We start from the raw sequence: 23,869 nt of genomic DNA, 5'->3' as shown, positions 1-23,869 counted from the left end.
TATGCGACACGAGCTGTGAAAGAAAACACTCTCACACATGAATGACTTCCACCGCGGATCGAAACGCGAGGTAAACATATTTTATAGGAATTGTTGCTCAAGAGCCTGGAACCCCCTCCGCTCCCATCCCCAAAACTGCGCAGCTATTCACGTGTCAGCAGTCTAACCTACACATGTTTTCAAGCTACAAGAATACCTACTAAAATAAAAAGGACAACTTACTGGAGAATCGTAAGAAAAGGCACATTCACTCTTGAATACTCTGTCTCCTATTCTAGGGACTCTGATCGTTGGCATAAAAGGGACTAGCAGCTCTCCCAGGTCTGCAGCCATCTTCGCATTCCTGCTTCCAGCCCACAATGCTGCTGCAGTAGACAGTCGCAGGGCATGCAATCAGGCAGGCGAGCAGAGAGGATGCTATTTATAAATCACACAGAGCCGACATTCCTACAGGGATCCGGGACCGTGACGTTTCCAAACAGAAGGTGGGGAGGGAAATTAAAATCATATTAAAAAACAATCTTAAATGTATCTTCTTTTTTCTTTTTTTTGTATGTAAAAACACAACACAAAATGCACTGTAGATGGAGGTACCAGTAATAACATTATTTACGCCTTGGTTTTATTAATAGTGTGGTTTCTAATAAGCAAAATAGCATGCCTGGGTACATAAGAGAGGCACATATAGTAGATGTGTGATAAAACTGAAAAGTGAATTATATTATTATTATTATTATTATTATTATTATTATTATTATTATTATTATTATTAGTTATAGCAAGAAGTCCTATAAGACATCGTGCTGCGAACTTGTACAAAACAACAAACAAATGTTAACAATTTGTTTCCTGTGACACATCCAGTAGGTCAAGGAGATTTTAAAACATTATATATATATATATATATATATATATATATATATAATATTATATATATATATATATATATATATATATATATATATATATATATATATATATATATATATATATATATATATATATATATATATATATATATGAATTTATTTTTAGCATAAAAAGTAGGAGGTTGAGTGGTCTAGTGGTTAAGCAACGGATTTATAACCAGGAGGTCCTCGGTTCAAATCCCAGCTCAGCAACCGACTCATTGTGCGACCTTGAGCAAGTCACGTAAGTATCTTGTGTTCCTTCTTTCAGGAGAGACGTTATTTCAAGTAACTCTGCAGCTGATGCATAGATCACACACCTTCGTGTCTTATAAAGTGCTTTGTGGTGGTCCACTATGAAAGGTGCTATATAAAGATTATTATTATAATTCCTACAGAATATCTAATCTATACAGGTTTTCAATAATTTGCCCATTTTATTAGGCATATATTCATTAAAATTTTGGATAACACTTAAGACCACATTTTCCCTCCCTTCTACCCATATGTTTCTGCAGCTGTTCTATAGAAGTAGGTATATTTGCTTCTTCCAAAGCCTTAATGTTCCTGACAGGCTCAGCAAGCTTAAACCAGGGGTACAGGCAAATATTGGCAGCTGTTCGATTTCTTTTCTTGTCATCAAAGTCATGATGTTTTGTCTATAGGTGACCCACTCTATCAGCAAGCCATGCAACATCAAGGAATTGTTACGTGATGGAATATGTTTTTGTATTCCTAGAAGACATGACATCATCATCATATACAGATCCGTCTATCATGGTTACCTATATGCATCTTTCATTTCCTTATTCCTTACAAGATGTTACGTTTTCAGCTATGTTGGCCTGCTCTAGCTTTACCGTAACAGAAGTCCGAAGATGCCATGTATAACTACAAAATAGGAGATTGTGTATGTTTGTCTCCTTGAGTGGTATAGAAGTGGGGAAATGTCAACTCAACAGAAAGGTCTTTCTAAACTATTCAGAATCAAGACTTGAGTGTTCGTGATCACTAAGTGTTTTCTCAATATAAGAAACAATTAACTTGACACGCTTAACTGAGCATTGACACTCAAGTGCTGAATATGCCTGCAAGAAACTACATTTTAGTGTAAATGAACTTGGTTGTGGGATTGATGTTTTTTAATATGCCTACAGTTTGCAACTTTCCATATGAGTTGACAAGACCAAATACTTGTCAAGTATGATGAGCACTGTACCATTTCAGTTGAGGATGCAGCCAGCACAGAGGCCTGATTAAATTATCATAAAACATGTCTGAGCTGCTTAGCCAAAAACCAAACTCTACAAAGTAATGGTGTAAATGGGTACCATAGTGAAATATATACAGTGAAGCACAAAAGAAATGCAACACTCGGGTCTAATGGATTTAATCAAATATTTAAAAGAATATTTTGTTAATAGATATTAACAAAATCACAGAAAATGTGAACAAAAATACAGATCAAAGAATCATGATAAGTTTTCAGTATGAAACATGACACTGTCACAATGTAAACATTAAAAAGTTAGTATCGGGTATGACCTCCCTGAGCATTAACACAGTCCTGGCAGTGTTGACGTAGTGACCTGATCAACCTCTGGATAGACTGCTGTGGGGTGTTCCGCTACTCTTCCTGTGCAGCTGCAGCCAGCTGGCGAAGACTGGTCGCGGTTGTCTCCTGTGGATGGCACTGGCGATTTGGTTCCACATATGTTCTATTGGACTCAGGCCAGGAATAAAAAAGGTTGGCCACAGCAAGACCTCGACATTGTTTTCTTGAAGTCGTGCAATTGTAATCCTAGCACTGTGTGGTCTTGCATTGTCCTGCTGGAAAATCGACACTTCCAGATTGGCTTGCAGGAATGGAAAATCTGTTGCCTCAAGGACTTTGTCAATGTATCGCAGAGCAGTAAGGTTAGGAGATTCCTCCCCACATCGTCACATTTTCACCACCCCACCGGTTGGCTGGAACAGCGAAACAGTCAACATAACGCTCACCACAACGTCTCCACACGTCTTGCATCAGGTCAGTCAAGGGCAAAATGGCATTCATCTGTGAATTAAACTCTCCACCACACTCTCTGCTGCCACCTCAGATATTCTCTGGACCACAGAAGACGGCAATTTCATCGCTCAGCTGTCAGCATGTTACCTCTGAATGGCCTCGGAGCAAGCAAATAATTTTCATGCAGACGGCGACCTACAGTCATTCTGCTGATGCGTGGGTTATTTCTTCCTGGAATTTCTCGTGCTGTAGCCACTGCAGTCTGAAAACGATTACGCAGATGGATCAGTGGGATGTGACCCTCTGCCTTCCACATGGCCTGTCCTTCTCAGAGCCAGTTTTCTGTTTTTTCTGGCTAGTCTACTAATAGTTGAAGCAGAACATCTCATTCTCCGGGCAACTTCTCCCACAGACAGGTCAACTTAAATCGTGCTGATATCAACCAGGCGATCATAATTACTCAAGATGAGTATGGTCGTATCTTTCGCGGTTCTTGCGTTAGTTAAAATCATGTCTTTTCAAATGGCTAGTTATACAGATTATTAATCAACTCAAATACCAAACACTGAGCACTTGGCGTTTTTATGAAATCACATGACTTGAGCTCAGTTTTTGTTATCCCAAGGAACAATATTACTCAAACAATCAACAAACCTATCTGCTCACTATTTGAAATGTAACTAACATTATGTATTTATTTATATTTTATTATTCCCAAAAAACTGGAAACACCTCTGCTAGCAGAAAAATGGAATTCCCTTTTTATTCTGCAAAACACATTTCCATTGCAACTTCTTACTTTTATTAAACTACCCACATCTCCGTTGCAAATATCAGTTTCATTCATGACAGGAAAGAGAGCATATATGACTAACGGAAGGCATGTATGTAATTTTTTTTAATTTTTTATACATGTCTTCTCCCTTCAAACAATGCAAATGAAGAAATCATATAATTCAAACAGGGCCTTTATTTGTGCCAATAAGCAATTATACAAAACATACAGTACATGTTTATGGACAGGTTACTGAACAATATTCAGACAATACATCCCACACTTATTGGGTACATTGGGAACCTATAAGTGGGGTTATTTAGTTATCTGGTGTAGATTTGGGAGAGTAATCAATTAAACTCTTGTCCATTGTTTCATAATGATACCAGGGTCCGTCTCCTTTTTCTCTCATCAGTTTTCGAACATCCATCTGGGTCCGTCTATAGGGAAAAAACAGAAGACATAGAAATATTGGACTTTTTCACAGAAATACTCAATTATTGAGGACACAGCATAACATACTGTATACAACTACCTGTAAGAATACAGTAACTTAGTAAATTATTATACGTGTGTTAAATATACAACCTTTGACAGGATACCTGCACACCTCTCATACTGAACATTGTTTTTAAAGTTTTTTTGAATGTGCATATTAACCTCATTTCTGCTTTTTCAGATTCAATCTCAATGAGAGCCATCATTTTCTCATAGTTCTTTTCTGGTGGATCATAGACATTCCGGGCAATCCACCTAGTGATGGGGTGCTGAAACAGAAAAAAAAGAAGCTTGATACTGAACACAAACTGTATGCATACAAGATTAATAGTTACAGTATTTCAGCAGACGTAATCTCAGTGCATCGGGATAAAGGCATTAGCTGATTAACAACTTTTTGTTTTACTGTAATCTATGGGTGTTAGAAGTTGTATAACAGTCAACACTAACTTTTACATGATCCATGCTAACCACAGAGCTGCTAAATGAATATAGTTACGTGCAAGGAAGATTTTGATGACTGCTTGTTTTATTTCAACAGGAAAAAAAGCACCTTGTAGTACTCCCAGTGTTCTGGGACATAGTTTTCTGGGATTTCAGCCAGTTCGGCTTCACCTGAAGGAAACAGAATAAATAAAAGAAAACAGGAAGGTGGTATAATCATTTCCACTGTCATTTTTACAAACTGAAACACGCACAGCAAAAGCAGAAGCAGTATTGAATAGTGCTAATAAGAAGAGATAAGAAAATGTATTCTAAAAACTTGGTTAGCACACCTTTGTCCAGGTTACCATAACCTAATTAAAGGAGTGATACCAAGGTTTTAAAATAGCATTCTTCCATTAGGCCCAGCTTTATTATTTCTGGAACTGACTTTCTTCAGCTGATCTTTTGATTCTGCTTGAAAATTATATATATATATATATATATATATATATATATATATATATATATATATCAATTTTGATTACGTCAACATCTGAAAGACCACACTACAGATGGTAATTTCCTACTGCTGTTTCCTAACGAGTTCTTGTCCCTTAAAATGTGATCACTTTATTTTCTATTCAGAAAATATCCATGTCAACACATTTCATTTACTTACCGATAAACAAATTGATGTATGTGATGATTGCAGCCACTGGGATTCCTGTTAACAAAATGTAGTATTTCTGCAGAAAAATAATAATAACAATAATAACTTTAGTATTCATTTACATTTTCATTTGAATTAGGTCATGATATGCAAACACCAAATACATGAACATTAAAAATCAGTCAGGTGAACTAATACACATATTGTTACAACAGTATGTTACTTGTTCTCAAACACACAAAAAATAACCCAAAATGGGAAACAAGTTAAGTAAATGAAAATTCTATTTCAGTCAAACTGTTCAGCAGTTATTTTAAAATATAAATTTTGAGATTGATTTAAAACTGGTACTCAGACTTCTTAATATGTAAGTAAATGCTTACCAAAAGATGGAGGAACCTTCTGTCATAGTAGTCTGAAGGTTTAAACACAAACATTTGCTTTCCATGGCTGCCATACCGGACTGCAGGGGTGGAGGGGGGGGAAGAGACAGAAAACATTTTATAATAATTTCAACAACTTAAACCCTCTACTTCCGGTCGAATCCTGGTCTGCCAGAATGGGCCCTGCGGTAAGTACTGTATTGGCTACAAGTGGACAATGCACAAGGAAGACTGGCTGGGTTTACTGCCTCTGCTGGTGAGCTAAAGCAAGTCTACCGAGTTACGCTGATTGGGTTTCCCAGGCAAAACAATGGCAAAAATAACATTAAAAACGTAGCTGAAAATCAATAAATAAATAAAAACGGTCCTCCCCTGTAGTTTTTCAATTCAGAATATTCTGATAGAGTACTGTAATACCAACAGGCAGTGGGTCAGGGAACAAAATGTTAATACCACACAGACGTCAATCATAATAATCTTATACGTTGGTGTTATGTGTTTCAACTGCCATGTAAAACTTTGCTCACAGTATGATCATGTGTTTCAACTGGGTTTCTCAGTTTCATCTGATTTGTATGGAATGACGCTGTATAATTATCGATCCCATTACATTAACAGTACTAACAAATCAAGCTGTACCAATAGAATTGATACTAAAAGTAATACAGTTTTCCTTCTGGTAGAAGTGAACAGTTTTACTATTTAAAATGACTGCCCTACATCTACAGCATGGTACAGAAATAGTACAAATCTTAACACAGTGTAAAATACTGTACTGCAATGAATATTAATACAGGCTACCTTTCAAAGCCGTGACCTGCTGGAATTGACTGCACTCTCCCTGTATGCGTGCAAGGTCAAGAACACAAGCTGTATTTTAGTAAGGCAAACAGGAAACTAAGAGATATAAATGAATTCCCTTACCACTATCTGTCTTTGGGGTGGTCCTGGTGAGCAGCCTCCCGTTTGGAAACCCCTGTTTCAATGGATTTAATCTCGCTGCAAATGCAAGCCCAGTCCGGAGGACGCTCATGCCCACCATGTCTGTTTAGGCAAATCAAACACTTAACTTTACGACTAGATGCCGCTTAGCTAGTGATTTTACGGCGCTGTGAAGTCAAAAACGCCATATTTACTAAGGGCAAGTGTTGTTTATTTATGTATTTATTTTTTAAGCATACAGTACTTTATATTTGTATGGTATTTATGATATAACAACGTATTAATAGTAGTTCTAAACGTATAGTATGTATAGTTTATTTTTTTAAATAATATGTATTTAGGATGCGATGTTGCAAGCTGGAAACGATGTACTGTTCAAATATGGCTGCGACCTCAATAGGGGGTGTTCTGTTACTTTGCAGGCAATTTCAAAAAGGTTTATCGATATCCACAGTTTTACCGTTACAACAAACTAAAGCCATAACGTCCTGCAAAACACAGCTGTCTGCATTCAGGTAAGTGTCAGTACCGCAGTAAAAACGCATATTGTCAACGCTGTAGATGCTGTTCAGGGACACACAAAAGAGGACAGATTATTTAGGTAACATCAAAATCGTAAATGCATGTTACTTGTTGGACGTGGATTTGGACCAGTTCTGTCATATTGTTATTACAGATTTTTGATAATGTCTGGTATACATTAGAAGTATCTCCCAGTTTGTTCAAACGTTTTAGGATATCCTTTTGTATTACCCTCTTTTGTTAATGATTACCTTTTAGTCTTTTACTCATGCTGGCAATGATCTGGCATGCTGTGTTTCAGTACCGACATTGTACAAAGAACAGACTTCAATCTCAGTGTCAGTACCATGCTCTTTATTTTTTATACATTTTCCTTAGTATTTAAGGATTTTTCTTTTTCAAATAGTCCCATCTTAATTGCAGTTTTTTTTTTTTTTTTTTTATATCTCTTTAGACCGAAGTTCTGCCTGCTGCACATAAACAATGTGGGCACCAGCCTTGCCCAACAGTGCAGAGCGCTGCATACTTCTCAGTGGCGAAGAGGACTGGAGGCATTTTTTGATGAAACCCCAAACTGGGGAGAACCAACTGTCAAGTCAGGTAAGAAATGATGTATTTTTTACAATATTGTATACTGCCACTGATATGACCCTAGTTATGTCGTTTTCAATAAAGCTACCAGAATGGCTTCAATCATTTCATATAGTTACCTATATAAAAAGGTAAGAATTCAGTTTTGATTTTACAGCAGTGGCGGGCGATGAATGTTACTAACATACATGCTGTTTTTTTCTAGGTGCTCAGTGGACTGCAAAGCAGCTTAGGACTAAGAGCAGTGAAGATTTACACAAACTGTGGTAAAGCAGCTCTTGTAAAATTCAGGTTCATAAATCCGTTATTCTCAACATCACAGTATTTTTTTTTCACAACAAAACATAATTGTGTATCTGCTGAAAATACCCAAGCTAATAGCCATCATATCAGGAGCTCCAATGTTTTACTGATTGGTTGATAATTCAGTTTTGCCAGTCACCAGTCACATTGATCTGCATAACCCTCCAAAGTCATGATGTAAGAGTTGAAATAAGGGTAGATAAACCATAACCATTTAAAAAAAAAAAATAATAATAATAATAGCTATTTTGCATGGCTCAAACACTATGGCTTTTGATAGGTATGTCCGTCTGAAAGAGAAGAACATGTTGATGACTGTTGAGCAGGAGGCAAAGAGACAGGGTACAGATGCCAAGCCCAGAGCGTTTAAATAAGGTAAAAGAAATACTCCAATTATTGTGGCTTTTATAATGGCGTTGTTGATTATAAAGTTGGCCATAGCATGCGATTGTTGTGGAATAACCTCTTGGCATAAAGTAATGGAACTAGCTTGCTTGAGACAATAAACCATGGTGAACATGATGCTAGGACTTCCACCACATTATAACGGAAGCTATCCCAACAAGTCTTTTTTCATTAAATGCAAATTTGACAACGGTATTTGCTTGTCTTCAAATTTGTTTACCACTTAAGTAATTTGTTGACAGTGGTCAACTTTTAGTTTCATGTTTTATGAATAGTCCTTTGACAGCTTAATATAGAAAAGTATGTGTTTCAGATTGAAAGGTCCATGAAAAGACTGGATACCATTGTGCAAGAGCGTGAGAATGCACTGAGGTTACTGCAGACTGGCCAGGAAAGGGCAAGACCTGGAACCTGGAGGAAGGACTTTTTCGAACGAACATTCTGGTAAAGTCATGGGGTTTACAAAGGCAAAACTTAGTGCAACAGATAAACTGTAGCATAGTGATGGCTGGTGCAGTATGTACATTTATTTTAGTTGTGGTAAAATTTCAGATATGTAAAAAAAAAGGTATTTAAGTGTACTAGCTTGAGCTGATTTTACAGTATGTCGGTTATAAGTGCTTAAACACTCCTTGTATTTTCTTTTGTGTTCACCAGGTACAGATTTAAGGAGTACCCTATCCCATGGTACCTGAACAGATGATACAAGAGGAAACGATTCTTTACACTGAAATTCGTTGACAGTTTCATAAGGTAAGGAAATGTCTAGTTTATTCTTTTACAATATTAATTTATTTTGCTTAGGTAAACTAAACAGTTTGGTCCATAACAAATTAATTTAAGTTTACAGGATATAGTTAGTGCTTCAGTACTTCAGATAAAAGTACACTTTGTTTTGCAAATACAGTACTATTAAGTTTTAAATAAAGTTCATTCTAAAGTTCCACATGAATTACAGTATCTTTACACGTGATGCAACGCTACCTCGTTTTAGTACAGTCTTTCAGTGTCACAGGCTTTGCATACAAAGAGTACTTGACATGAGTACTTCAAATGAATGTTTTTCGTGCTCTCAGTAGCACCCTTTTATACATGAAAATATAAAAAAAAGTTTTAAATTAAATAATTTCCTGAAGTTAAGATTATACCTCAAACTTGGTTCAGAACCTAAAATGTTGGGTTTTTTTTTTTAAATATAGGCTCCGTATTGAAAGCCACCTGCACGGCAAGATCCTGAAGAAAAAGGCAGATTTGGAAAATAAGAGGAAATTGCAGGAGAAGTTTTCTTAACTCTGCCAGAACATAAGAGGAATCAACTGCACAGAACCTAGTTTTCATTTTGTAAATGGGAAAGTAATGGTTCTATTGCTCTGATCTGTGTTGGCATTCTCTCCTGCTTTTTGTAATTGCATCAATAACAATGGCAAAGATTATCTGCCCTTTTAACTTGATGTTTACATAGGTTGATGGGATTTGATGTAACATACCTTTGTGTTACGTTGTCAAGCTATAAATAAAACTGCTACTGTATTTCTTTTCATTTTCCTTTGTGGGTATAAAAATATATACAGAAAATAAGCAACAGTGGTTCTCAATTAACCATTATAAAATCAGTTTTTACAATTTAATTCTTAACTGTTCAAATATTTAATGCAGATGTTTTTTTTTATTATTATTTTTTGGCCTTAATTTCTTTTAAGTGTTTCCCTTTGTTAGTTTAGCCACAGCTACTGTATTTCTTTAGAGTTTGGTTATTTGCATTAAAAAACAGTAATCTGCAATACATATGTAATTTCCATTACACATTGAAATTCTGTAGATTATATACAAAAAAATCCACATTAATAAGTCATGTATTCCTTATTCCATACACTTGCTTTGAAAAATCTTCATACATCAGCTTATCAGCAACTACTTGTTAAAGTCAAATAAACAGATACAGTTGTTAAAATAATTTTGAAAAAACAACAGGTCGCATGGGTATTAAAAAAAAAAAAAAAAAGCACACTTTATTTCCAACAGGCAGCAAACTGGCTGTGCAACCTCAACGTTATTAAAACAAAGGATAATATTGCAGGCAGGAGTCAAATATTTGTGGTGGCCAATTTGCTTTGTACTCACAGTATCCCATCCTAATAGAAGCACTGCAAGGAAAACATAAACTAACCACTAACCAGCCACTTAAAGGAACATTGCTTTCCACTCTAATGCCAGCAAATGTAGATTGTGGAAATGCTTAACGAGAAAAGAAACCAGATGTTCAGTAACAATGCTATTATCAGGGTATAATTTTAACCTAAGTGCCCTGAGAAGAGACAGCATTCTTACCGAAGAATAACCCCAAATGTGCCAGCCAGTTAATTTTACCACCAAACTACTCGTAAATATTTGAGTTCTGTCAATGCATTACTGTTTGATATCAAAATTTAAGTTTTAAAAAAAGGTTCTAATTAAAAATAAAAAGGTAAAAGTGGAAGATAACAGAACATTTGGCTTTGAAGTAAGAAAACTGCAAAGAATCCTCAAAACGCTTATTAAACCACAAAACATTTTCTACATAAAAGTACAAAGGAAGCTGTCGTAATACTAAAAAAAAAAAAAAAAAAAAAAAAAAAAAAAAAAATCTACAAAAAGGTGGAAAAATGTCCTTGGTGTTCCTGAGTACACTGTAGAAGGCTATAGACTAAATCCGTGTTGTTTTGACTGCTAAAGGCAATAGTGTGGTAGGTCTGTTTATGGGCATTTTCTGTCAACACACTGCTTGCCTCCTTCTTCATATTCCTGCTTGGAGATCCACATCTGTTGAAAAGTACCCTAAAAAAAAAAAGTCTCAGTAAGCAAAACAATCCTAATCTGCTTTTTATGAGGGGTTTTAAATCGATTAAAAGATTCATACATTAATACGCCTGTGAGTGTTAATGAATTAAAAAAAAAATAAAAATAAAAATCACTGATCGATTAATAGAAAAAAAAACAGTGTGCGATAAAGAAATGGTGGCGAGTCCTTCAAAGCGAGTTATAAGGAGATATACCCAACATTTTGACATGGCTCAGAACAGTTTTTCAGAGGTTTTTAAGGGGCGCCAAGACCTGACGAATACATTTTTCTGACTTCCTGGTGATGGCAACAGCTCCACGGTAAATGGCAGGCTCAGTGGATCTCCAAAATGATTGACTAATTGATGATCAACCAACTATCCAGACAGGAACCCCCAGTCCACAGAGCTTGTGTCATTTCAGACCTATTGTAGCTCAGTAACTCTATCGCCCAGACCCCCATCCGAAAGTGTAGCAGCGGTGGGTTTTCATATCAAATCCATTTTGTTCACAAATAAAACAAAAATCTAGATTTAGATACAGCTTCCGTTTATAAATGGGAGGGGCTTAGCTTTTAGTTTAAATTACCGGGACTTTGCGTGCAGAACGCAGAAAACAAGCAAACGAGGGTGCAACAGTTTATTAAACAACTCTTTAAAATCTTTACTATAGTTACAATAAAAAAAATAAGCTGGACAAACATTAAAATTACTACTCGTAATTGCACTAACATTATTTAAAGACTACCATTAGTCACTGGTATACTGTAATAACACTGTAATAACAGTAAAATCTGTTTCACTTACAGGGTTTTGCTTTACAGGGTTTAGGACTATTTTTCTATTTTTTGTATTGGTGTTAACACAATTATGAAAAGTGATTGTAATAAGGTGTATTGTATAAGTGTACCATATTTATATATATATATATATATATATATATATATATATATATATATATATATATATATATATATATATATATATATATATATAAATACACATAATTACATTTTACTGTTTATTAGAGGGGGCAGGGGAAAAAAAAACTGGAGGGGGGCGTAGCAAAAGAAGTTTGAGAACCACTGGCTCAGAAGGAAGGACAAAAAGACTACAATTTGCAAGATTTGCTCTTCGGTGCTTTCCTTTCACGACAGTACTACAAGTTTACCTTATCATCCGAGTCCAAGATTTTTCTGAACACAGTATTGGTTGTAGTACTGCTGCTAGTTTACACCAATGCATGGCACAGTATTTTACGTATTACATTAAAAGGCTTGCTTTGGCTAACTTCAGATTACGTGCAAGTAAACATTTTCATTTATAGTCAAATTGTCAAAGTTGCTTGTAAAATGTTAGGTGTCATTTATACCAAGTGTTACTTTTAGTTTTCAATTGCATATTATAGCAAACGGGTGTGATAAATCGATTAAATGGTCCAGATGGAGTGATTAATCGATTAAATGAAAATGCCAAGATTAATACCACTACTTTTTATGTTTTATGATAAATATGATGTTTAATGACCTATCATGAATACATAAAAACCCTAAATTGCTGGAACAATTTTATAAAAAATAAATTAAATTAAAAAAACCTGACCACAATTTGCCTTTGAGTTCTCTTGGTTTTACATCAGAATGTGTGTCTGAGCTTACTTTGATCAGATCTGCCCAGAACAGCCTCAGTTTTGACCTTTTATCATCATACTTACCAGGGAAGCCAGTATGGAGCCTCCAATCCAAGAACTGAACCTGCGTTCCACTGTGGTGTTGTTTGCTATTAGTTTCAGACGCATGCTCTGCATTTAAAAAAACACAAAGTGTTAAAATGCTTAAATCTTACTTAACTCTCTTGAAAAGCAGTGAATTAAAAATATCAGCTTTTAAAAAAAAAAAAAAAAAAAAAAAAAAAAATTTTTTTATATTTTCAATGATGTCCGTCTGACAAGTTTCAGCTTGGAGAACAGGTGTCTGGTCCTTCCTTTCTGTTAACGTTGCAAGTGTCTGTACTTACAGGAGGAGTTTTCTGGGATAGCTCTCTGTTTAGCCGATCTGTGAAGCCCTGTATGAGTGTGTTTCCACCAGCTACTGTCACGCTACCATACAGACCCTTGAACAAACATAAAAACAATTTATAAAACCAAAAATTACTTGTACAGTAGTTCTCTATCATACAGGTAACATAAATTATCAATACAAACACTTGCAAACTCCTTGGAGCTTTTGTTTATGCTTAACTATTGCTCCAAGTCCTAAAAACACAAATAAAAATAGATCTTATTGGTTGACACAGTTTTACACACACGTGGACATTTTGCAAGCTTCCAGCAAGCTATTTTTAATTAAGAATTTGTTTTTAGTAACGAATGTCATCTATCTTGGGAACCCATCAAAGTGCAGCACTGCCTTAGTTTTGTACTTACAGGTCTGATATCAATATCACACATTCCAACACTGGTGGTGACCACATGGCCGACACCCAGCATGGTGTTTCCAGACAGACCCTGAAACATAAAAGATAAGGAACTGAAGAACGGCTGCTAGCATTAAAAATGTAAACTCAGCGTGGCAATCGTGGGTTAAGCAGGATTTACCTTCACATTTGAGGGATCGAACAAGCCTTCTGGAATTTTTAATCTCTCTGCTCCGAAGTCGCAATTGTAGCCATTGGGCAATTCATAATGAACTGTAGGCATCTGTGCAGCCACTCTAGGGAGAAAACAAAGCATTCAGGATGTATACATTCCACTTGTTTTTTTTATATTAAAAAAAGCAATTAAAACTAATAGTTATTATTTTCAAGATATAAATAATAAAACATTAAAAAGATACTTGTCGGACAGTGAAATTAATGGGTATACATTCTTGAAAAATAAGTTAACTTGTAGTATTAAAGATGGATGGCCCTTACAGAATAAATGCAACATGACATGTTGTATTGCTACATAAACAGCACTTGTCTATAGCTCTCAAAATAACAAGGATGAACGTGCTTACTGCTCATCATACGGAGAATCCGAGACTTGTAGAGCTGAGGCTTGGAAATCCTGGATCACAGTCTAACAAGGAAAGCAATCACCATCAGGAAAATGCAACAGCTTAATCTGTGTATAATTATGCAAGCTGACTAGCTGCACCTCCAGGATCCTTAGGCTGCAATTGACTTTTGGTACATACTATACAGAAGTGTGTTCACAAACCCAGTTTCTTTTAATCCTAAACTAACAGCATTCCAATGGATTTCTACTTACATTACACATGTAGTTGTGCCAAGACCTTGTCACTTGAGGTAGTTTTTCTTTCTTCTTCCAGTTAGCAGTGGCTCCTTCTCGTACAGGTTCCTAAAAAAGAGAAAATGCTGCAGTTGTCACTTTATTGTCCATTCATGCAAGTCTTTTTAAACAAGTCATGCAGCACCCTAGTTAGATATGATTTATGTACAGTGAATTACGTTTCACATAAACCATATTTTGAAGGAAAAAAGTACCACCATATACAGCACTAAATCGAAAAAATCTGAAATGAACAAAACAAATACAAAACTGTTTTATTGAACACTCAATGTATACGATAGCCTGAATGGTAAACGTTGAGCAACATTTATTTTATAGCTTGCAATAGTCTTACTTAAATGGTGGAATTGCCCCTGCAAATTGGGATAATTCACTTAAAGCATCCAACTAAATAGAAGCACAAGGCCATTTTTTGTATGCATTGCTGGAAGCTGCTTCCATAAGACTATGTGATGCCCCAGGAAGATGTCATAAATTAATGATACAGTGGCAACTAATTTATTCTCAGATTTGATTCAGCTCATTATAGTCCACCATCCTTTATAGGCCTGTCCCTGTAATATCGCTTTTCCTGCTATAGGTGGCACTGTTCAGTTAAGAATTTATCTGTACAAGCACATCATACAAAAACACTATATATTGTATTATATTATTATATATGAACATGTTTCAATTAATTAGTATCAACTTCAGGTTTTTTTCCATTTTAAAATATAGGCTATAAAGCACATTTGCTTCTAAACCACATGCGCTGGAACAATGAATACATACCCACCACCATTCTCATATAATAATAAAAAAAAAAAAAAACACCCAAAAGTGAAATGAGATGAACCATCTCTCTGTAGTAATGGACCGAACTTACTTTAGAAGGTCTCACCTTTGAGGCAATCATGTAAGGAGGAACTATTTCAACACCTAATTCTTGAAATAGCTCTCTACACTGCATGCTGATGAAATCTCCAGCTAGAGGTGACTTTACAATACCTGAAAGAACAGCACAGTTCAGTCTTGAGAGCTTAGATGTATCAAACACAGATCTGCTATTTTTGACTGTGGTTTATTTTTCATCATGAATAAAAAAGGCAATAAAAAGTTCAGTTAAAAGCTTTCATATTTAACCTAAAACTTAAGACAAAAGTTTCGGCATGTGCCTTCCTTCCTACCTGAAAAAATGTTGAATGTGTGTTTTTGAAATGATGTTATTTTAAGAAATAAATTACATATGTACACTATTTGCGAATCAATAATTAGTAGAACTCAGGGGCTCAATACATAAAAATGTGTCAAGAATTGAAGTTATATGAAGTTTAAATCAGCATGTACAAATTATAATCCCCCCACTTCCTTGCTGCAACTCATGTTTTATGTATGTATTTGTTCTAAATATACCGCTGCATCTCAGCGCTGCTAGAGAACATTCCTGAAGGTACGCATCAGGTAGATCTTTCAAAGCAAAACCAGGTTAATCAAAAACAAACTTCAGATGGGGGAAATAAATAAATAAATAAAATCTACAAAACAAAAATACTGAAAATCTAAATGTATTTATCTTTTGCGTAAAAGGAAACAGAAAAATGCTCCAGTCAAAACATGTTTCTTTAAAATAACCATTAACAACTGAGACAGTCAGTATTTAAATAAAAATCACAATTTGACAGACAGTGACTTATTGGGTGACACTGTCAGGAAACTTTAGTTCTACCCCCAGTGTTGCATGACTTTGGTAACTTGAGATGATAGCATCAACTGTATTAGCAAGAAGTAGATGGTTTTAGGTAAACAGCTTACCTTGTTGGAGCACATATCCATCATGAACAGGAATGGCTGTGGTGTGTGTGGCTCCACTATCTAACACTAACCCTGTTGATCGCCCATTGGCAAATCTGATTAAGATATAGTTAAGGCAAAAAAACAAAAACAACATTCTGGTGAGGTCTCATAGTATCCAGATATGATCCAAATGTGATAATGGTTACCCGTTTATACATAACTAAAATTACTGTAGCAGGGCTGGGGCCACGCACATAAGGAGGGGGCTTCTGTGATTGTTTATTGTAAATATGGGTGTTGTGATGGAAGAAATAAATAATGGGATTGGTGACACTCAGCGTGTTGCAGCCTGCCTGTTGTGTTTAGTTGCAGGAACAAAAGAGCATGCGTGTGATTACCAGCTGCGAGCTCCTAAATCAACAGGTGGGAATGGTGCAGCAGAGCGCCAGGAATAAAAGGGTCCACATTATACAGATCAGGGCTGCTGCTGCCGCCAAAGCACCGGTCCATCTGTGCTGCTGAAATGACTGGGTTCAGGAATGAAGCGACCCACTCTAATGGAGATCAAGCACATATCAAAGGTTGGAGTTGAGTGAACTGCTCGAGCAACAGGGAGTTAGTTTCAGGATAGTAGATCCCACCCAGTACAGCAGACAGGTGTGGAAGCGGGACTGCCATTTTTGTTAGTGGAGCAGCGCACGCAATTTCATGGGACCTTTATTGTGATAGCTTTTTGTACGCTGGTCCCGTGAGCTACCACTGTTGACAGTGTCATGTGGGGGTATCTGTGTGTGCAAATAAACCTGCTTGTGTGTCAATCCCAACCTCCTGTCTCCATTTCCTGTCAATCTAGCAGCGAAAACGCATGCATGTCATCCAGAGAATTCACCCAGTCATTCACTGCAAGTACTCCTTACATCCCTGTTACAATGAATGATATAAAATGTTTTAACACTCATTACATTCCCTTCAATGTCACATAAAAAAGCAATTAAGTACCAATGTCTGTGCTAATACGGAAATGAAACGTTACTTTTGCTTGATTTACAGTATCAGATAATAGACCTCTATTAAGGGTCCTTATCAATGAAGACAGCGCAGTACACCAGTCTTCCAATAACAGGACCGTACAGCATCCGTTTTATTTAGAAGCATATCATATCAGTCTTCAGCAGCTCCCAGACAGGGACTTTGTAATTGAACTGCCATTCTTTTAAAACAAGACGGTATTTCTAATCATTCTACCTTTATTGCTGTGGCTTTCCACTGTTGATAGCATAACTGCTGATGATGTGAATACCAAGTGCTTAAAACAGCAGTTTCCCATAATCATGTTAAATTTTAAACCAAATACATAAATTGATGTGGTAGCTGTTTAGTGCATTCTGTGCAGAGTACATGCAGCTGTGATGTTAGAAACGACTCTTTCAAGCTCTACTATAGCCTAAGAAGCCAAAAAAAAACTGGATAAAAGGTCTTCTGTGCAACAGTAAAAATGTCCCTTTTTGAGTTACAATGTGCCATTTCATAATCTTTGTAAACAAGAAGGCACACACAATTGTTCCTTGAATGAGAACTTTCATGACATCACACAAAGGATACGATGAGAGGACTGCTGTTTTACACAGGAAGAATGCAGGGATGTTGTAATGTTCAAACATCAGCTCGGTCAGCTTCTCCCTCTTAGCTCGCGTATTCCACTGTGTCAAAACAAGCAAGCACATGAGTAAACAAAAGCACTCTGCATAACATTTAAAATGGAAAATGAAATCCACAATCGGAGGTATATCTTCTCGTACTAAATCTATTTTTGTTAATTGGAAGTGGAAAGTCCTACAATGACCTAAGTAGTAACAGTCATAGTACTGCAGCAGTGCAGTGTTTGTACACACTTTGGAGTTGCATAACTGAGACAGAACACCAGAAATAGGACACACCATCCCAAACTTTTCAAATAATTATTTGTAAAAAATATATAGTATAAGTATAGTATAAGTAGAGTATAATAGTATAACAGATGTATTTTGATGCAACAGATGAAAGCTGAATTAGCAATGTAAAATCAAAAGATGAATTGCATAAAACTTACCGGGGCTTCTGACATTAGTACAGGGTGCATACTTGCTTCCGATTTAATATGCATCTTGTATGTGTGATCTAAAATGGCTTGGAAACTGTCCCAGTCTTCAACTAGAGGGACAAGAGGGGTTAAAATACAATTATGATCATTTTAATGTTGCTGCCTCTGGACCAGGAACTCACTCGGTGAGTAATTATTCCCAGTTCAAATAAAAATAGAGTCATTTATTTGGGCTTTGATCCATTTAGCACCTGTGCTGTATTAAAAAAAAAAAAAAAAAAAAAAAAAAAAAAAAACTATACATTTAAAAAAACATAATTCCTGGATACACAGACAAATACTATTCAGAATGAATGTCATTACAGAACTTCCTAAGAATAAAAGGTTTATAAGTAAGCAATAAGGCACTTCAGGGTGTGGGATATACTCAAATATCCACACGCCCCTGGTGTGTTGCAAGCCGGGAGCGTGTGCATATTAGAGTATATCCCGCACCCTGAAGTGCCTATTGCACTTATAAAATGGATCAACCAACATTACAAAAAAAAAAAAAAAAAAAAAAGAAACGTAGAAACGTGTTTTAATTAACAAAAAAAGTAATTTTTATTAAATATCCTTCCACATCTGCCTAACCTTAGAAAAAACAGGCCTTTAAAATATTTTTTAAAAATGCATTAATTAAAAAATTTCCGATGTTGAATTGAACATTGCCATTGAAAGTGCAGTTTTGATTTGCTACACTTCTTGGTTTATTCATTACATTTTAAAGTAAAATACTACTGCCCATTTTCATCATGACACAGCACAAATGAGTCTGCCTTTAAACCACACAAACCCTTCCTCACAAGACCTGCAATAGTATCAGGTGAGTGCATTTTTTTTTTTTTAAATCATCCTTTGTTATCCGGTGTAGTAACAGGAGGTAACCTATACGAGATTTGTGCTACAGCTTCACAGTGGCGAGAAATGCTTTACTTGCATGGAATACCCGGTTACTTATCAAACTGACTTTGCAATTTACAGCTTGGTAACGTGGAGAACTACTTGGCCAGTTTTAAGAAACAATTTTAAACAATGCAGTGCACAGCAGAAGACATGATACCCTTGTACCTGGACACATTTAAAACGTATGGCAGGAACTGTCGAGATGAATTTATAAATGCTCAGCATCAGATCACACAGCTGCGTGGGGGGTGGGTCCAGTGGCAGCAGGCAGGCAGACCAGAGAACGGACAGCGGGAGCAACGGCAACAAAACATCTTTTAACCCCAAAGTCTCTTTTAAGAAGGACCCAAATATTTTGTGAAAAGCTGAAAGTTTAAGAGATATTTTTTAAACTACTTATTTTCAAAATGGGATAGGGAAACGGCGTAGTTCAGGGAGAAGGAAAAGAGTGATCAGAATGGCAAGTTTTGAATTTACTTGAATACTTAATTTTGCTTTATTTTCACTACTTTAATTAGTCATTGGTGTCCGATTCGGATTCATTCAATACCTCATGTACACTTCGGTTTCCCAAAAGTTCAATGTTTACATAAATCTCGTCGGTCATGTTTATTGCGATAACTTCCAATATGTCTGCCGTTTTTGTTTTTAAATTCTAGTGTATGGATCTCTGCCAGTGATTTGCCCGTTTTTTTAAAAAAGTGTCGACCCATGGCGATATGCTGTAATATCAACACCCCCATGTGACCTGTTTTGACCAATCAGGCTAGAGTATTTAAAATACCTATTTTATAATGCTCTGCAATAAAACACCAAAACATGAATAGATGAAACATAATACCAAACATGCCACTCAAAAATGACTGCTTAAATTGTATTGCATGTATGTGTAGTTCTGTTTAAGGTTAAACAACAAAAAAAAAAAACACTAAAGTCTTAAAATATTAGCAATTGATGTCAAAATTTAATTTTACCAATGGATAAATTTAGCACACAGAAGATATGACACTGTGCATGGCTGATGAACATCACCAAACATCACCACCACCCCCAACTACCTGACACCAACTGTGTCAATGTCCTAATGAATTCTATACTTTCAATCTGTTTTAAAATACTTATTAAATATTAGCAATTGATGTCAAAATTTAATTTTACCAATGGATAAATTTAGCACACAGAGATAATGACACTGTGCATGGCTGATGATATCACCAGCCCCCAAATACCTGAAACCACTGTTCAAATGTCCTTATGAATTCTATACTTTCAATTCTGTTTAATAATTATTAGACATATTAATAGCAAAGACAGAGTGATTATGTCAAATACCCTTCAAACAGTTGCAACCTTCCTTGAATGTTATGTGCAGCTGTAGTTGAACACAGTTTAGTTCTCATTTATCCATTATACAAGAATTGGACACCCACAAACATTCTTTCAGCAAACAAAGCGTGTCATGTTTCATCTGTCTGATAGCTAGATCCAATTACAACTGCAGACACCAAGGAAACCACTGCAACAGCTTAACGTGCTAAGGTAAATGTAACCTTAACCTGGTACAGTCATGCACATGCTACTGTTAGCACAACTTGGTCCGATTTTCATTTTACAGCAAAAAAAAAAAAAATGTCATCACTACTGCACCAGAGTTATTGTACAGTTCTTGTTTATAACTTACCCATGAACCAAACAAAAAATAAAATAAAATTTAAAAGAAGTATTTCATAGATGTCTGCCTGTAGCTAAAACAGCTGTGCGTCATTACGTACTCTGTAGTGCACTTCCTTTGGCCTGGCTAACAAGCAATAGTCTAGTTTTGAGATTAGCTAAAATGTGAACTTACTCATGCCGTTTTTCAAAGGGGATATGACCTCCATGTTCTCTCTTGCTACCCTCAGTGCATTGGTATCAATGTAGTAGGACGTGCCTCCTTGTTTGCTTTTGTCTCCGTCTGTCTCCATTGGCGTGCTCCCATCTTCCCTGTCCAGCACCATCCCAATGTGTGTTGGGAAATCTGCCTGGAAACGAGATGGGTTGCAAATAGGGGGCTCACAAGACAATACTGTATTAAAATCAAAATCCTGCTTAACACACAGATCATTTAAATACCCGTGAACCAAACAAACATCTCACTAGCTTGCAGGCCATGTTTTACATAATGCTTGAGAACTCAAATTGCAAAGTTGGTTGCAGTAGAACAGTCAGCAACTTCCCTACCTTTGGACAGTCCTCGCCTGCATATCCAGCTCTCACTGTGTAAGACCCAATATCAAAGACAAGAGCACCAACCTCATCTGAAAAGGAACAATCTGGTTTACCCGCTCCTTTCTGTGTACCAAATGAGGCAGACCGCATCGGAAAAGTTCCATGTACTCTGAGACATAATCTGTATGTCATTATTGACTGTTTCTTGTATTAATTCAGCACCCCCCACCCCCCCACCCCCACCTTCCCCCTCCCCCATTGCTAGAGATTGCAGATTCTACTTCAGTTCGAATAAACATAGCTTAGATGTGTCCAACATTACATCCACTGTACAGTTTGTGCATGTAAAAATGCAAGCATGATTTAGGTTATGTTAAAACCAAATGTGATCAAAACTGGATAAGCAGTCCTTCAAATAAAAGTAAAAACGTAAGCATGACATACCTAAAGGCAGACCCTGGGTACTTATCCCCAGAGTCTGTTACTTGTATTAAGCAGTTTTCTTGATGTACATTATTGCATTATTGGGCGCTGCCTCCATTATATCCACTTTGCCAGTCTGGTACATGCATTCCCAGCAGGGAATAATGAATAACAACAGCAAACAGCTCAGAACCAAAAGTGTAACTGTGTATTTAAACCACACGTGGTTGGGGAAAGGGTTCTATGGTGTGTCCATGCAAGATTATAGCTTATAACTCATTTCAGCATTTTGAAAATATGTCTGCAAAAAGTTTGCAAAAATTAACTTTTTTATTTTATTACTTAATTATAACGGTTATTGGCCCTTAACTGAAGCTTTCACACTATTTTACAGGTATTTGCACTGTTGGTCCTCAGACCTCTACACTGTACACACCCATCACAATAACAAACTAGTACAGTGAGCATGGTTTCAGCTTTGTACTACAGGACAGCAGATGAACTAAAGAGCAACTATTATTAACACACCTGCTAATTAAAAAAACATTATTGATCATATATTGTTGTGCACATTTATTTTTTTTTTTTTTAAATCATGCACAGTACGGTAAACCACCATATGCGTGCATGTCTGGTTCGGTTACAACTACAAAATGCAGTACAACTAAATACAAAACAGAGGGAGTCCCAATTCCAAATAGCGGGATATCAACTTTCGAGGTCACACAGCCAGCTGTGGCGAAAATATGAGTCTAGTGCAGTTTGAAAAAAAAAATGTACTTCGTTAACAAAGCTCCACCTTGTCCTGCTAGCGAAATGAGCATGTCGGTATGGCAAGATGTAATATTAAGTTAAATTACTGGTGTTAAAGTTTATCAAAGGCAGTCCTTAGCTGAACCGAACTGTAAAACGTATATATTATTGTTTGCTTTTTTTTTTTTTTTTCATGCACTGTGCGCAAGTGACGCGCAACCAGGCCCGGTCCGTGCTGAGACAGTTTATCACGGACAACAATGTGGCGCGTTCCATTCGTTTGTTTCTGAATATACTCACCTCCCCCATATACTCCTCCGCTCATCTTTTCCGAGAGTTGTCGGCAGCAAACTAGTCTATGTTGTACATAAATTTGACAATAAAACAACACAGACCCTCCAGTTTTTGTTTTCCTTCCAACAATAAAAATTAAACCCTCTTCACTAAATTCAATGGAAGCAACCTAACCCCGAACAACCATGACCAACCAGAGCTAATCAGAAGCCAAGAATATCACTCTACCCTCCCCCACGCCGTCTGTTAAGACCTGTAGCCAATGCTACTTGTAAGGAGGTGGGTTTTGTGTACGTCACGACCAAAGTAGGTTGAGGGAAAGCGAGAGAAAACTACTTGTTATAATTGTAATGATTCACTTACTTTTTTTTTTTTTTTTTTTTTTTTTTTTTTTTTTTTTTTTTTAAATACCGGTACAACTGATTTATAAAGACGTCACCATTAGTGTGTAATAATAATAATAATCCAGACATAATGAAATATAGAATTTCTGCTGTCAGAATTGTCTACATTCATATTTTGTTCACTTATGGTCCATGCATCATATGCTGACGGTGGAGTTTGTAATGACAGAATATAGCTATGTAATGTTGTACAGTACTGAGTTCCAATGAACATTTCTGACCACATGGTACAGGACAATGAGAAGTAATGCTAGACATCACATAGGTAAATAACTAATTTTGCGGACTGGTTTTGTTTTAAATGGCAGCAGTTCATAATCTCTGGTACTTCACATTTTGGAGGGTGGTATTGCTATTATATATCAATTGAAATATATTAATTTTCTTAAATGTACATCTTAAATGTACTTTGCAATATTACAATACAAGTCAATGTGAATTGATGGA

At 36.2% G+C, this 23,869-nt stretch overlaps 3 protein-coding genes and 1 pseudogene across 5 annotated transcripts in view; 1 reads left to right on the top strand and 3 right to left on the bottom strand.

The window, feature by feature from the left end:
- Positions 1-387, bottom strand: part of LOC121323130 (ubiquitin carboxyl-terminal hydrolase 13-like) — a 40,589-nt gene extending 40,202 nt beyond the window's left edge. For both annotated transcript variants that reach the window (XM_041263933.1, XM_041263934.1), the window contains exon 1: positions 223-387. In XM_041263933.1, coding sequence (XP_041119867.1) covers positions 223-333 — 111 coding nt within the window. In that variant the 5' untranslated portion in view covers positions 334-387. The remainder of the gene's footprint in view (positions 1-222) is intronic.
- Positions 388-3,868: 3,481 nt separating this feature from the next.
- ndufb5 (NADH:ubiquinone oxidoreductase subunit B5) lies at positions 3,869-6,729 on the bottom strand. Its single transcript, XM_041264114.1, has 6 exons — positions 6,593-6,729; positions 5,669-5,748; positions 5,295-5,361; positions 4,743-4,804; positions 4,352-4,458; positions 3,869-4,131 (listed from the first exon to the last, which is right to left on the bottom strand). Exons 1-6 carry the CDS (start codon positions 6,708-6,710, stop codon positions 4,011-4,013), a joined length of 555 nt encoding a protein of 184 aa, XP_041120048.1. The 5' UTR covers positions 6,711-6,729; the 3' UTR covers positions 3,869-4,010.
- A 15-nt stretch (positions 6,730-6,744) lies between these two features.
- On the top strand, positions 6,745-9,729 carry LOC121323209 (annotated as a pseudogene).
- Positions 9,730-11,060: 1,331 nt separating this feature from the next.
- On the bottom strand, positions 11,061-23,234 carry LOC121323208 (actin-like protein 6A). 2 transcript variants are annotated; one of them, XM_041264112.1, is made up of 14 exons: positions 23,025-23,234; positions 21,561-21,637; positions 21,187-21,361; positions 18,405-18,505; positions 17,918-18,015; positions 16,334-16,428; positions 15,408-15,529; positions 14,501-14,590; positions 14,247-14,308; positions 13,844-13,958; positions 13,673-13,753; positions 13,264-13,359; positions 12,962-13,048; positions 11,061-11,245 (listed from the first exon to the last, which is right to left on the bottom strand). In XM_041264112.1, exons 1-14 carry the CDS (start codon positions 23,047-23,049, stop codon positions 11,165-11,167), a joined length of 1,305 nt encoding a protein of 434 aa, XP_041120046.1. In that variant the 5' UTR covers positions 23,050-23,234; the 3' UTR covers positions 11,061-11,164. The 2 variants fall into 2 exon arrangements, with proteins under 2 accessions (XP_041120046.1, XP_041120047.1); XM_041264113.1 differs by having other exon boundaries at positions 15,423-15,529.
- Between the last annotated feature and the right edge of the window lie 635 nt (positions 23,235-23,869).

The sequence above is a fragment of the Polyodon spathula genome, chromosome 11, assembly GCF_017654505.1.
Source record: "Polyodon spathula isolate WHYD16114869_AA chromosome 11, ASM1765450v1, whole genome shotgun sequence".
Classification (NCBI taxonomy): domain Eukaryota; kingdom Metazoa; phylum Chordata; class Actinopteri; order Acipenseriformes; family Polyodontidae; genus Polyodon; species Polyodon spathula.
Note: the sequence above shows the minus strand (reverse complement) of the source record. Positions and strands in the feature narration are given on the sequence as shown.